The sequence below is a fragment of the Hippocampus bargibanti genome, linkage group LG12 (assembly GCF_051943395.1).
Source record: "Hippocampus bargibanti isolate YZ-2025 linkage group LG12, ASM5194339v1, whole genome shotgun sequence".
In the NCBI taxonomy this organism is placed as follows: Eukaryota; Metazoa; Chordata; class Actinopteri; order Syngnathiformes; family Syngnathidae; genus Hippocampus; species Hippocampus bargibanti.
Window position 1 is genome coordinate 8,419,282 of NC_142745.1, and position 14,724 is coordinate 8,434,005.

At 39.2% G+C, this 14,724-nt stretch overlaps 2 protein-coding genes across 3 annotated transcripts in view; both read right to left on the reverse strand.

The window, feature by feature from the left end:
• Positions 1 to 7,567, reverse strand: part of iars1 (isoleucyl-tRNA synthetase 1) — a 47,766-nt gene extending 40,199 nt beyond the window's left edge. Inside the window, exons 1-10 of one of the 2 annotated variants that reach the window (XM_089010843.1) lie at positions 7,531 to 7,567; positions 6,693 to 6,819; positions 5,431 to 5,587; positions 5,225 to 5,344; positions 5,050 to 5,132; positions 4,502 to 4,619; positions 4,265 to 4,412; positions 941 to 1,028; positions 712 to 772; positions 467 to 562 (exon numbers count right to left, since the gene is read on the reverse strand). In XM_089010843.1, the coding sequence (XP_088866969.1) occupies positions 467 to 562; positions 712 to 772; positions 941 to 1,028; positions 4,265 to 4,412; positions 4,502 to 4,619; positions 5,050 to 5,132; positions 5,225 to 5,344; positions 5,431 to 5,587; positions 6,693 to 6,811 (990 nt within the window). In that variant the 5' untranslated portion in view covers positions 6,812 to 6,819; positions 7,531 to 7,567. Of the gene's footprint in view, positions 1 to 466; positions 563 to 711; positions 773 to 940; positions 1,029 to 4,264; positions 4,413 to 4,501; positions 4,620 to 5,049; positions 5,133 to 5,224; positions 5,345 to 5,430; positions 5,588 to 6,692; positions 6,820 to 7,397 lie in introns of both variants that reach the window. The other variant, XM_089010842.1, reaches the window with a different exon arrangement.
• Positions 7,568 to 8,175: 608 nt separating this feature from the next.
• Positions 8,176 to 10,297, reverse strand: rpl29 (ribosomal protein L29). The gene is made up of 4 exons (XM_089011052.1): positions 10,263 to 10,297; positions 9,802 to 9,854; positions 9,598 to 9,662; positions 8,176 to 8,370 (listed from the first exon to the last, which is right to left on the reverse strand). Exons 2-4 carry the CDS (start codon positions 9,836 to 9,838, stop codon positions 8,233 to 8,235), a joined length of 240 nt encoding a protein of 79 aa, XP_088867178.1. The 5' UTR covers positions 9,839 to 9,854; positions 10,263 to 10,297; the 3' UTR covers positions 8,176 to 8,232.
• Positions 10,298 to 14,724: the final 4,427 nt, after the last annotated feature.

Below are 14,724 nucleotides of genomic sequence, written 5' to 3' on the forward strand. Positions count from 1 at the left end.
ACACTTCTGAATGAATTTTCATTCTTCAATATGTATTCATCATTATATTGTCAATTTAAACATGCTTGTGCCAGCACTTAGAATGTAACGTGGAGTCCCCCCTCCCACACACACGCCAACCTATACTCCGCAGAAGGCGGGCGATTGGAACACTTTCCATTCCCCACCCCTGAAACGGATTTGCGCTTTTCTAGAGAATGGTCATTTTGGTCTGAAAAAGTCGGAAATCCACCAATCGGCGGAAAATCCCCTGCATTTCAAGATGAGGGTGAATTCAAAACAGCTTAGAATAATAGAATTGTGTTTTCTACAATAAAATACAATACATATTGATTTATATAGCGTTTTAACAACAGATGAAGCTGTAATAAAGCCCTTAACATGGACAACTATCATAAACAGGAAATAAAGCATTCACAAAGATAGTAGTACAGACAAAGATAGACAACTTCACATCCGTACTTACAGCTCCAAAGTAAGGTGCCTGATGGACCACTCCTGTGCCTTCTTCCTCCTTGACATAGTTATCCGTCACCACTTGGAATGCTCCTTTCTCGCCACACTTAGATGAAACGGTGCAGAAACAAACAAAGAAAGGACATCGGTATATCAATAAATAAAAAATCACCGCAATATGTGGTTGACCATTAAAAAAGATTTCATTTCGTAGCTAACACATAAAAGTAGGAGACAGCCGCTGAGTTGACTAACCTTGGAAAAGTAATTGAAAAGGGGTTTGTACTTTTTTCCACTCAGCATTTTGCCAGGGAATCTGGAAAGGAACACAATTCAAAGTCACATGTCAAGCAGAGAGGAGGAGAAACAAAAGTTTTCAGAAAACAATTTAGGTGAAGCTGAAGAAATCCACCAATTCATCATCTAAAGAAGACACATGACTCATTCTACGGCATGCATGAAAAATGGCTCTTTGAGCACTCACTTGTCCAGGAGCGTGTATTCGCTCTCCAACTTAAACAGTGCACCTAAACGGGCTTCCATCATAATGTATGTCTTGTTGGTGGTGTTATCTGAGGGGGGGAAAAAGGAAAGGCAAACTTAGCCAATATCATAACTGTGTTATAGGTTCATTTCGACCCATGCAAGCCTCTTGACATGACTCAAGAAAAGGATGGAAAAGTGGTCGGCCAAGTAAAAATTTAACCAAAATAGTTAGAAAAAAATGCCCCAGGTCCAAAAAAAAATACAAATAACAATAAATAATTAAAGAAAGAGAGGCTGGTGCTTTTTCATTAGCTTATTTTTTTGTGTTGTTTTTATGTCACCATGACACAATGGAAATGAGCAATGAGCATTTGGAATCGTAGATAGCATTCATTATTTATATAGCACTTTCAACAACCACAGCTGCAACATAAAAACATAAACACCAACAATTAAAATACAACCACAAATAACTTCATAAAATGATATTTTCTAATTCAAATTTACAAGCGCCCTTTAAAATGGCATTTACGATAGAGGAGAGTTTGATCGCTGCTTGTTGCACTTGTTGTGGCAAGCTCATCGATAAAAAGCACGTGATTAAAATCCACAAAAACCGCATACATTGACGTCAGTCGTATTTGCTATAAGAGGAGTTGTATGTAAACAACTACCTATAGTTTTTAAAAAGACAATAATTTGTCCATTGATCAGTTACAATTCAATATGAATTAATTTTAACATGTAATATTGATTCTCTTCCCGCCTTCAAATCCCATCTCAACACCCAACTGTTTAAAATTGGATTCTCTGTATAGTTTTATCTCTAGTTCTTTTTATAATTTTATCTGTGGTTTTATTTATGTACCTGTTTTGTGATTGTGAAGTGTCCTCAACAGCTTTGAAAGGCGCTTATAAATAAAATGTATTATTATTATTATAGGGATGAGAATGACAAATGAGGAAAAAAAGTCTGGAAAAAAAAAGATGGGGGGCACATGCACACACATATACTGTACAGTATATAAATATCTATATTAATGTGATTTCAATAAAATGTCAGAATGTATTATTTAAAATAACTTGATAAAACTCACCATTAATATGAATGGTTTTCTGTTCCTCACGATTGGTAAAAATCCAGCCAAATTATCGGAATAAAAGTCAACTTGCAGGGTACATACGCAAGGTTACTGCTAGCTAGCCTGCACGCTTCTCATTAGCTTGCATGATTGCTTTCGGCTGCCTCTCACAGAGGTATATTTATGCTAACGTTAGTATGGGGCTTGTTATAGTGCCACTGACATTCGAGTGTTTCATCGATGAATTTTAAAAATGTGCAGCTAACACATTTGACGAGTATCGGAAACATTTTAGGACGATCTCCCTGGTGGAGAATCGGAATCGGCAGTATACAATCTTGAACATAACACCTCTGCTTAAAACATTACATAAAAGAAGTTTTTTAATGCTAAATAAAGATTATTTGGCTCTCTTGCCACATCTTGGGGAAATGCATTTTAAAATGATTACAACTTGAGAATCAACCACTGTTACACATCACAAATTGCTTACATTGGGAGTTGTTACTTTATATCAGGACAAAGCTGTATGTCACCAATAGCTACAAAAAACAGAAAGGAGATGGAAGATAAAGAATAATTGATCATCCGGCAAATAGTGTGACACAGTACGCTGAGCGGCTGTTCCAAATCAATTCTTCCTCATTAGTATCTTCTAAGATGTATACGTTCGTGACACGTGACTGATGATTTTTCTCATGCTCCGCTTAATTTTTGAAAGCTGGAAAAAATGGCCCTGACAAGACTGATTCATGTTTATTGATCGGCGTTTCATGTGTGATAAACAGCAACCGCGTGATGCTCTTCTCAGCATAACTGCTAACTCGTGAGGGGGGGGGTGCTCTGAATGCAGTATTGTATCTAGCTTGGTAACAACGAGGCCACAGCCGCAAAAAAGTCAAGGTCGGGTAAGGACGCAATGGCCGTGCTGTGAGACTGTTCAACTGGCGGCAGCTGTGGGAGGCATTGCAATTCAGGGAACCAGAACCAGTCCCACAACAAGAATATGGAGTTAAAAGGTGCATGGAGGTGACATAGTAACAGCCAGGCAAAATAAGACGTTTCAATGCCTCGTCTGTGTGACAGATGATGTTGAGGATTGTACTTTCAGGGGTTGATCGAACCCCAAGGGAACAGCGAGACGGTGAACACAAGAGCGACATCAGGTCAAAAATAGGTGGCAGGTGAAGGAAAACGGGCAGAAAATGCTGGAGAGAGATGAAGCGAGGAGGATGAAGGATAAAAAGAATGTGAATTGACGCACAAAAAAAAAAAAAAAAAAAAATCATTGGTATTCCAAGGCGGTCTTCCATGCAGCACAGGCGGTGCAGTTCCTGAGTCATTTGCTCAGTGATTCAACAGTGTCCCCTGCTGTCTCTCACTGGCTATGACACGCTGACCACAACGTGAGACGAACGCGAGCAAACGATTTGTCAAATATTATACATGTCATATCTTCATTGTTGTAAGCTTTAAGGGACTAAAAAACAATTCTGATTGGATTCATTGTGCATATTTTAAAAGCATGCGTCAGTTAATGGGTGAATCAGAATTATATTCTATGAGGTATTAGCATTAATAGGTATGTTAAAAATTTTATTCCATCCCTGAGAGAAGAATAATGGAACTGTCACATATTGTATTTGTGTTTACACACTGAATTTTCCGCGGTATAGGGCGCACCGGAGTATAAAGCGCACCCCCAATAAATGGTGTATTACCAAAGTTGTTCCAGTGTATAAGGCGCACCGAACTATAAAGCAACTTAAATGAATCAAAAAGGTTTTCCAAATATAATATATCAATATATAACAGTTTTCCAAATATAAGGCACACCATATTTTAAGGCGCTACAGTAGAGGCTGGGGTTACTCACTACTTCTTCGATTAAAGGAAAATTGAGTCGGCAGCTGCTGTAGTAGTTGCGATACCTGTTGTGGCTCAACATTACTTCACATATAAGGCACACCTGCGTATAAGGCGCGAGGTCATTTTCTTTAAAAAAAAAATCAAAGCTTTTGGGTGAGCCTTATACAACGGAAAATACAATAAATCTGTGAAACATTGCACCTTAGCAAAACAAAGTTCACTGTAAAGTGTCCTTGATATTTTTGAAAGATGCTTATAAATGAAATGTATTATTATTATTATGATAAGATTTTAATTACATTGTAAAAAATAAAACATGTGGACAATAATCAAACCATATGCGAAAGAAGAATTAGATTTAGAAGTCTTACCTTGGACCTTGACATAAGACATTTCGGGGTTGACACATAGGGCCAGGTTACTGGGCAGTGTCCATGGGGTGGTGGTCCATGCGACAAGAGAGACATCTTCATCATCGAGCAGAGGGAAATTAATAATGACTGATGGATCTTGAACATCCTGTAACCAGACATGATGGAAAAGTATTTTTTTTCAACTGTGTTGTGAACTACAGTCCTGTCAATGATGCGACTGTTGAGCAGACAGACCTTGTAATTCTGGTGTGATTCAAAGTTAGAGAGCGGTGTGTTGCAAGCAGTAGAAAAAGGCATGACCTTTACACCACGATACACCAGACCCTTGTCATACAACTGCTTGAACACCCACCTGAAAGCAAAAAAAGAAAAAAAGAGACTTACGATTGCAATGAATGCGAGAAACAAAGGTGAGTATAGGACCATTAATGCTCAATACAGCATATCATAGAAGGTAACGAATATCATACAAATAGACTAATGGGTTCATTCTGTAAAAATAAGCACAAGAAAACCTTTATTGGACCAGTAATGGAAAAATTCCCAATTTACAGCAGCAATGTTATGAGAGAAAGAAAGTAGACGAACAAAAAGTATTGGAGGTAAAGACAGCCATTGTCACGGCGCCATCTCAAAGTCATAATAACAAAATAATACAACACATATCAAGACACAGTCATTCGATCTTAACCAGGTTTCTGCATACGCTTTGTATGTATACTCTCTCCGCCTCCATTTAGTAAAATGTGTGCAAAATTGGTGTTTTTCCAAGATAAACATACCAGACGGTCTCCATGAACCACGGATAGAGAGTTTTGTAGTCATGTTTGAAGTCGATCCATCTGCCCATTCGAGTGACCAAGACCTGGCAATGACAAACGATAGAGCATTGCCAAGTTTCATATTTAGTAGCATCCAAAACACATAAAACACTCTTACATCTTAACACACTCTTACCTCCCACTCATTAGAGTATCTCATCACAATTTTTCGACACTGCTGATTGTACTCGGCGATGCCCATCTTGGCGACGTCGTCGGGGCCCTTGATTCCCAAAGTCTTATCGATCTCGTATTCCTACAACATACAAAGCAGATTGGAAATTGGAATTTGGAAATTGGATGAATTAAAAAGCAGCAACAAAAAAATGCTGTATCATTTACCACAGGCAGGCCGTGGCAATCCCATCCGAAGCGTCGTTCCACGTGGAAGCCACTCTGATGGGCAAAGCGGGTGACAATGTCTTTGATGGTGCCTGCTAGTATGTGACCATAGTGGGGTAGACCCGTAGCAAAGGGCGGGCCGTCATAGAAGGTGTACCTGGTGAGGGAAATTGATATCACTTTTATGTGGTTACAATTCATGTTGAGGTTAAGACAAAACTTTCAAACTTTGATCAGGGATTAATGAGGGGACATTCTAAGAGGAATTATTTGCAGGGGATGTCAGAGCAATGTTGCGTTTATCACGGTTCAGCTCCGTACAGTCAAGTGAAGCGGCCTGAGGCATTGTCGCCAGCACACCTCATTTTGAGCTAGCATCAGAGCATTAAATATGTGTTTCCGTGTGTCTACACAGCTTTTCCCAGTATTAGAAGTCGTTGGAGAATGACACAAAAAAATCCAGTCTCAGGTTTCAATCCGAAATATAAAAATAAAATGACAATACTATATGAATACATGTCAAGTACGGTAAGATCAGAGCATTGCCATCAAATGGTGAGTATAGTTTTTGCTTTTTTGAATGTTGCTGTGCCGATGACCATTTTGTGTTTGGGAGCCTTTTACTGAGCGAGTTGCTTGTTCTGTAGCCACAAAGGGACATAGGTCTTCTTGTGCCGGCCTCAAGCCCGGATAAATACAGAGGGTTGTGTCAGGAAGGGCATCCGACGTAAAAGCTTGGCCAAAACAAACATGCGGATCAAACCTCTAAAGATGAAGGACACTGATTTGCTGTGGCGACCCCTTGTAGGGAAAAGCCGAAAGGAAAAGAAGAGGAGTGAGTATTTAACACTCATGACAATCAGTACTCGAGAGGAAACAAATATTTAACATGTAAAAGCAGCGCTCGACCACCAGGAATTAATGTATTGCTGTGACTTAATGCCTTGTGGCCTTGACATTAATACATGCCAGCTTTTCAGTCGATGATAACATCCATGTACAGTGATCACCTTATATTCTTATTTTTTAAATGTCTTCTTAACCAATTAAAACTAAAACATGACCATTCATCTTTAAATGCACAAAAAAAAATCATAACCTGCGATGGAAAGCAGTCTTAGATAAAGAGACCAGGTCGAAAGCTAATTCTTTTCCTCTCTGTAACAGTAAAGATATAGTAGTATAAAAGTCAGTCAAGACCAACTAGTTAGACAAGTACTGCAATAGCTTTCCGAGAGGCTGAGATGGCTCCATTTCCTCACCTGGGCCTGTTCTTGGATTGTTTCAGACACTCGTAAAAACAGTCCTTGTCTTTCCACAGCTGAAGGATCTTTTCCTCTTGTGAGGGAAAGTTGATGGATTCAGGCACCGGCTCAACCATGATGGTGTCTGTTCATCAACACAAGAGAATGCGTCATGCCCTCTGTAGTAAATTTATGCTGCACTTTTCAAGTGCTTCATGGTCAAAATCCAGTCAGTCATTCATAAATAAGACAAAATCATATTTTATTCATCATTCCATAACATAACATTCCACAACTTAAATCAAATGAAAAATATGATACATTACAAACTAAAATAATATATTCTGTGCTGCAATGCCAGCTTAAAACAAATTGATTTCAACGTCCTTTTCCCATCCTGCCTAAACAAATTGGTTTTAACTTTGTTTTCTCCATGAGTACTTTTTCCACCACTCGACATAAGAGAACATACTTAACATACTCAAATCAATGCATCTTATTTGTTGTGTTTTAGGAGTACAGAGAACTCAACTTGTTCCCCAAAAATTTTCAACACACCGTATTAAGGTTTAGAAAAATGTCGTTATAAATTTGAAGTCAGACATATACGCTCGAAAAGATGGATCAAGTTCACTTCAAAGTATTGCCGCCTCTCTGAAGTTAAGTGCTAGGTTAAGTGCTAAGTGCATGCTAAATTAGCCGGTCAATGTTTAAGTAAATTACCTCGAAATAAAAAGCGTCGCGGTGTTGGTGATAGGAAAGCGTATTAGTAACACACAAACGTGCAGAATTTGCCACAGTCGTGGAACCACCCGATCATTTTTTTCCGCTGAGTGAATCTGAATGGTTTACTCACATGCTGTCTACCTCAGGTTGACAAGACAGGAGAAATGATGCAAGTCGGTTCACGTTAGCGGAAGTGACGACACCACCGGACCCGATGTGATGTTTAAAGTACTCAAGGAAAGTCGGAATTTGCACCGAAATTAACAATTACGCCTAAGAAATTATAGAAATCTCAATAATCAGAACATTCGGGCGCTAACAAATCAGCAAGTGGCCTATATATATATATTTGTGGATTGTGATTATTTTAAAGCATAAATCCATTGGTGATAGGGCGTTTTGATTCTCGCCGCCTTCATTTAAAAGTGCGTCAAAGAGAAAGAGGGAAAAGTGGTCAAGACTGCACGACTGTCCGTTATTTATGTTGCTTATTAGAAAATAGCGTTTTTAGTTTCGTTTCAGTACGTTTGTTCTGTGTTAATGTAATCATTTTTGCTGGAAATGTTCAATGACTTTCAGTCAAACAAGTTTAGCGGTACGGAAAATGGAAATGGAAGTTTGTTTCGATGATACAATAAAAGTCAGCCTTCAACATGCAACAGCTTGTTTCTCAGCGCTTCATAGCAAGGTTGTTTTCATCCCTTAATTTTAACCTTCCAATGACAGCCTAAGTTGTTGACATTGAGTGCAAAGAGACATAAAAAAAGGAAGTGAGTTTGTTTAAAGCATTGCTTTATTGCGATGGTAACACAAGGGGTGACGAGCGAACAGATCATTTCTGAGCGGGTGCAACAGGTGCAACGGGCGCAACGGGCGCTGCGGCCTTGGCTGCGGCCTTCCTCGCCGCCTTCAAGCCCTTTTTGTTGTGCTTCTTGGCAAAGCGCATGTTCCTCAGGAACTTGGCATCTACCTGCAAACAAAGAAATAAAACTGTTCAGGAAACTATTTCAATTAAAAGATTGCCAGCACAACAACATAACCAACATGGGTAAGATGCTGTTGACTTCCGACACCCCGCTCAAACACGTTGCTTTTGATGTGTTTAGTTGCCATGGAAATTAAAGAAACACCTGAAAGGACAACCGACACCTCCAGACGAGTTGTGTCCATAATTTGTAAAATCACTTCAAATGACTTCGACTGAGCGTAATTTACAAAGATTCCACGGCATATAGCTATATTTTACGTTTTAAGACTCGCGCGGAATATTCTGGAAGTCTTGTTTTTGAGTTGGTGACGAGTCCGTACGTGACGTCACGTCTGGAACAAGACACACAAAAAGCGACACACAATGCATTTTGGGTACTTTGTTTGGTGTGAAAACTTGTTTGGTGTTGATGGCGAAATTAGAAGGAAAACACATAAATAACGCAAAGGTGAATCGTTGTGTGTTGCACCAAGACTACTATTTGATACTAGTTGACACAAATTCCCAGCATACAAATCAGCCCATTTCCAACGGCGCTTGGGCGCCATTTTGTGCATTTTCTGGGACGCTATATTGGAGTCCTCTCGGCTCAAATTGATACAGGAGGACTTCTTTAATCGATTGCAAACATTTATTCTTGCCTCTTCAGAACTATTTCAATGATATTCATAACTAGATGAGTAATAAGAAAGCATCTTCCACCGAATCTGAAGCCATTGTTTTGAGTCTAGAGCAAAGCAAGACGTCTTGGCGGGACTTTCAGAAAATGCCCAATTCGTAGCTCAATTTTTTGCAGATTTTGGACACTTTAAGTCATTTTTATTGGTGTTTTGCATTTGAATAAAAATATCAGTCTGCGTGTTTTGGGTATTTTAGATGATATAAAACGTTTTTCTGATGTCAGGAAAAAAAAAAATGGTGTCGGTTGTCCTTTAAATGAGATTGCAAGCGGCTTGGTAGCAATGGTGAACAGAGCTTTACTCAGACAGTGAGGCAACACTGGGAAAGTTATGCCACAATTTGTGGATGGATTGGCAAACCCCAACATCACAACAAGATTGTGTTAAATACAGGCTCTAGAAACAGACACCATGCGTTTTAATACGGTGCACCGTGCAAGCCCTAGAAATGTTGCCACAACAAGCACCGTTTCTCTCTTCTGTTGTCTCGTACGAGTGTATCTTTTTGACTGTGTGGTGGAGTACATACCCCCTTCAGGGATTCATAGCGATGGGACCTGGGCTTCTTGATGCCATTCCTATGGGCTTTACGAGCTGTGGGACAAGAATAATCAAAATTAAATTACAAATAACTGCAGTTATAGTTTGGGGGGGATACAGGGACTTTTGTAACAACCTTTACGTATAAAGCATGTTATCTGGGAAGGCTACCGATGAATAAGTTAATACTTACACTGGTTATGTGTCGTGTGGTTCTTCGACTTGGCCATTGTGACTGCAGTTTACCTAACAAAATAAAAAGTACAATGAGACAATGCCAGGAAGGCTACGTTTACTTGCAACACCTACGTTACTAAGTTGAGCAATACGGGCTAACCAAAGACAACTTTAAAATTGGTATTTGGAAACAACAGCTGATTAGCAGAAAAACGTACGGCGTTGATTGAAAAAAAAAAGATTACGTACATTGTCACGATCTCATTTAGAAACTAGCTAATGCCCAGCGGAGGAAAACAACTTCACAGAAATGTATCCTTTTAAAAATGAATCATATGAATGAAATAGTACATCGTCTGTGTGCTTTGAAACATGTTTTTTCAAACACAGTCACTGTTCGCGTACAGATACTGCAAACACACGAAGATTGAAGGAGATTTAAATTGTACATTTTCCGGAGACAGGCTGGATACCTACTTGACGAACAGACGACAACCGGAAGAGAAAGAAATCGACTACGGAAGTAAATAAATTGCCTGCGAATAGGCTGTAAATTACAACATTGCCCCCTGTTGATGAGTCAGGGAAGTAAAAGTTCACGAGAGACCACTAGATGTCCTCCTGTGCTCGTGTAAACGTGTCAAGGCTCATGCGGGCCTCCATTGATAATGTTTGAAAAACCCTGTATTAGAAGACTATACTGTGCAATATATATGACTTAAAAACACGAAACGTTTAAACTGAATTGAAATAAATTGCTAGTGAGATTTTTTTTTCACGTTTAGAGTACTTTACTGTGTTGTGGTAAAGTACTGCATGGCATCATACTGAGAGACATTTCCAGCATACTGGTGACGACAAGAGTACACATTCGTCGCATTTCAATATTAGCATTGAGTTGACTTGTTTTCCACACGACAAGACCCATTCTAATTTAAAACGAAATGCAAACCCAAAAATAAAAAAAAACATAGATAAAAAGTTCGTTCATCAGAAAGGAAACCAAACTGGTTAAAATCGAACATAGACCCCAATTTTTAATTTAAATTAGCTAACGTCATTTCATAATTAAATCAAAGAAATTTGTAATTTGGTTTCATATTAAATACGTGTTTTGAGTTACAGGTGTGGTCACGTCAAAAATCAGGTACACCAAAAGCAACAATCATTGTGCATAATTTTTTTGAAACATTCAAACCTTGTTTATAAAAAATGGCATGAACATCCTGCTTTATGTATGGTTGCTTGCTAGTAGTACATGCATTTTCAAACGATTCCTCGAAATACGCAATGTTCCATTAAATGGTGGGCTCCATTCACAACAGGCCGGTGGGCAGGGATGGCGTGGTGAGAAATCCGAATCACCCAACGTCAGGTCCCCCAGCATTCTGTTTGATAGTCGATAACATTGGTGTTAAACATATGGCCCGGAGGCCGGAACCGGCCCCACGGAGGTTTGATCAGGCCCGCAGGATAATTTAAAAGTGGAAAAATGCACGAACGACACAGAATTCATATTTTTATGAGGTGCAATTCAAGGATTGTCCACTAGGGGCAGAGTGGTGCTTTTCAACCGCGGTTTCAACACCCTCATTAGCCAAAATGTCATTATCCAAACAGAGAAAAAGTAGATAAGGAGTGTAGAATTTTCAATGAAAAATGGACCACGTCATATTTCTTTACAGAGATGCGGGGGAAACCTTTGTGCTTGATGTGTTTTCAACAAGTTTTGGTATTTGGTTTATTTATAGAAGAGGATGCACAAAACCGGGTTAGATAGAGGACATTGATTCGCTGTGGGGATCCCTGAAGGGAAAAGCCGAAAGGAAAAGAAGAACATAGCATATATGGTATAATTTTAACGGTCCGGCCCACTTAACCACTACCGAGGCGATATGTGGCCCACGATGTGAAATGAGTTTGACACCCCTGGTCTTAATATGTATTGTGTTGCATTGCATTGCATGGTATTGTATTCCTATTAATATCTCATGGTTAGACCATGAAATCACAGTATATAATAACTCGATGCAAAAGGACTTTTAAGCAATTGTGTGTGTGTAGTCTGAAGCAAGTGCAAATGTGCTCATTATTGAGTATCAAAAGACAACCGACGTCTTGTAAAATGGCTTCAAATGACTTCTACTGAGCGTATTTTACAAAGATTCCACCGCATATTGCTATATTTTACATTTTAAGACTTGCGCTGAATATTCCGGAAGTCTTGTTTTTGTTGATGACCTGTCCTCACCCTACGCCACTGAAGGAACGCCCTTGAGCGAGAAAGAACATACCTTGCATCACCTCAATGCATTTTGCGGTACTTTGTTTGGATTGGATTTGCCTTTATTCGTCTCACCGTGGAGAAATTTACATTTCACAGCAGCAAAGGTCTGAACACTTCGTGTTGATGGGGAAATTAGAAGGAAAACACATAAATAATGCAATGGTGAATCGTTGTATGATATACCGAGACAACTATTAGATATTCGCTGACAAAAATTCCAAGGTGAAAAATCAACCAATTTCCAATGGAGCTCCGGCGCCATCTTCTGCATTTTCTGTGACGCTACACATCAGTCTTGATCCCTCAAAATGACCCGGAAGACCTTCTTTAATCGATTGCAAACATTTATACTTTCCTCTTCAGAACTACTTGAATCCAATTCATAACTGGATGCGTAACAAGAAAGCATGTTCGCCGAATCTGAAGCCATTGTTTTGATTCTCGAGCAAGGCAAGACATCTTGGCGTGACACCATGAAAAAAGGGGCGGGACTTTCGGAAAATGCCCAATTCGTAGCTCAATTTTTTGCAGATTTTGGACACTTTAAGTCATTTTTATTGGTGTTTTGCATTTGACAAAAAATATCAGCCTGATGTCAATTAGGAAACAAAAAAGTGATGTCGGTTGTCCTTTAAAGTAGCATACACATAAGAATCCTTGTCTTTCCTTTCTCCGCATCCTCGATTGAGGATGGGTGAATCCCAGCTCAAGCAGAAGAAATTGTGCAGCCGCATCCTATATTTAGAGCCCCCGCTGCTTTGATCATCTGAGCTTTGCCGCTCACTCTCATATTCTGCAGCACTGCACTGCACTATACATGCTCACTCCATCCATTCACCCATCCATCCATGTATTACTCCTGAGTAGTTTCTCCTCCTTAAACTGTTTCCATAATCCCGTGAGTGCAGAACAGGCCAGAGAAGAAAAATGACAACATGTAATTTCCAATGTGCGGCGGTTGCAAATCTCTGCTAAATTCAGATTTATTCCCTCCAATTGAACACGCTGGTCGGAATTAAATGAACATAGCGCACATACACACATGCAGTCTAATCCCAAAACGACAATTAATTCAATTAGCGAATATGAAGGTCTACCCGTACGCCATGTAGACACCGCTCGCTCTATTATTCAACATTTAGATTCATACGGGTTTCCGCCGTGCACATCTGCAGTTTGTGTTTATTACGCTCGGTGATTATTACGTCTGCTGTCCCCCCATTTCAAAATTTGGCGGGCGTCGTCACCATTATGTGCCTCAAGGCGGCGGGTGTTTGTGTTAAGCGTTACTGAGAAGGTGTAGTAGAAGAAATCATAAACTAAAATGGCCTTTCCTTGAAATGTTGCAACTTTTTTTTCCCAGTACTCATTTCCCTTGTGATATGTGATGTGTTTTTTTTGGTGTGAAATCTATTCTTTAAAAAAAAAGTTATTTTAGATTCAATTTTGAATACTTATTTTCTTCTGTCTAGTTAAAGGACAATCGACGCATCCGGACAAGTTGTGTCCATAATTTGTTAAATCACCTCAAATGACTTCTACTGCGCGTATTTTACAAAGATTCCACCGCATGTAGCTATATTTTACCTTTTAAGACTTTTTGAGTTGGTGACGATTCTGACGTCACGGAGGGAACGCCCCTGACCGAGTACTTTGTTTGGTCTGAAAACATCTCGTTGATGGTGAAATTAGAAGGAAAACACATAAATAACGCGATGGTGAATCGTTGTGTGTTGCACCAAGACTACTATTTGATACTAGTTGACACAAATTCCCAGAAGACAAATCAGCCCAATTCCAACGGAGCTTGGGCGCCATCTTGTGCATTTTAAGGGACACTAGATTGCAGTCCTCAAAATGACACAGAAGGACTTCTTTAATCGTTCGCAAACAAGTATGCTTTCCTCTTCAGAACTATTTGAATCGTATTCATAACTGGATGAGTAACAAGAAAGCATCTTCTCCGAATCTGAAACCATTGTTTTGATTCTCCAGTTATGCAAGACGTCTTGCAGTGACGTCACGAACTGGGGGCGGGACTTTCTGAAAATGCCCAATTCGCAGCTCAATTTTTTGCAGATTTTGGACACTTTCAGTCATTTTTATTGGTGTTTTGCATTTGAATAAAAATATCATACTGCGTGTTTTGGGTATTTTAGATGCTATAAAACGTTTTTCTGATGTCAGTTAGGAAACAAAAAAATGTGGTCGGTTGTCCTTTAATACTGCAATATTTTCTGTATTAAAACAATTTCAATGTATTTGTTTTTCTTAGGATTCTCAGAATTGGTTTCACGCAATTTAATTTGGTTCCAAAAATATGAAATTGTTGAGAACTCTTTAAATATGTAAAATGCAACACAAAATACACAGATTTTAATTGCAATTCAACACCGTGTGGGCCTTTTATGCACATACTCACCTGTTGTACATAATTGCATTGCATCCAGCACAGAAAAAATATGAATACTTTGTGTGTAAGTGTTTGGCACACCGGCATGATGATAGTCATCTTCCTCCTGTGCTCATTATTCTTGCATGCCAGGTGTTTCTTTTAAAATATGATGACAAAGAAGTCCAAACAGACTCAATTGCTCAATTATTGGCATGAATTCAATGGAAGCAAATGCTTTCGACATAGACTGTTAGAGG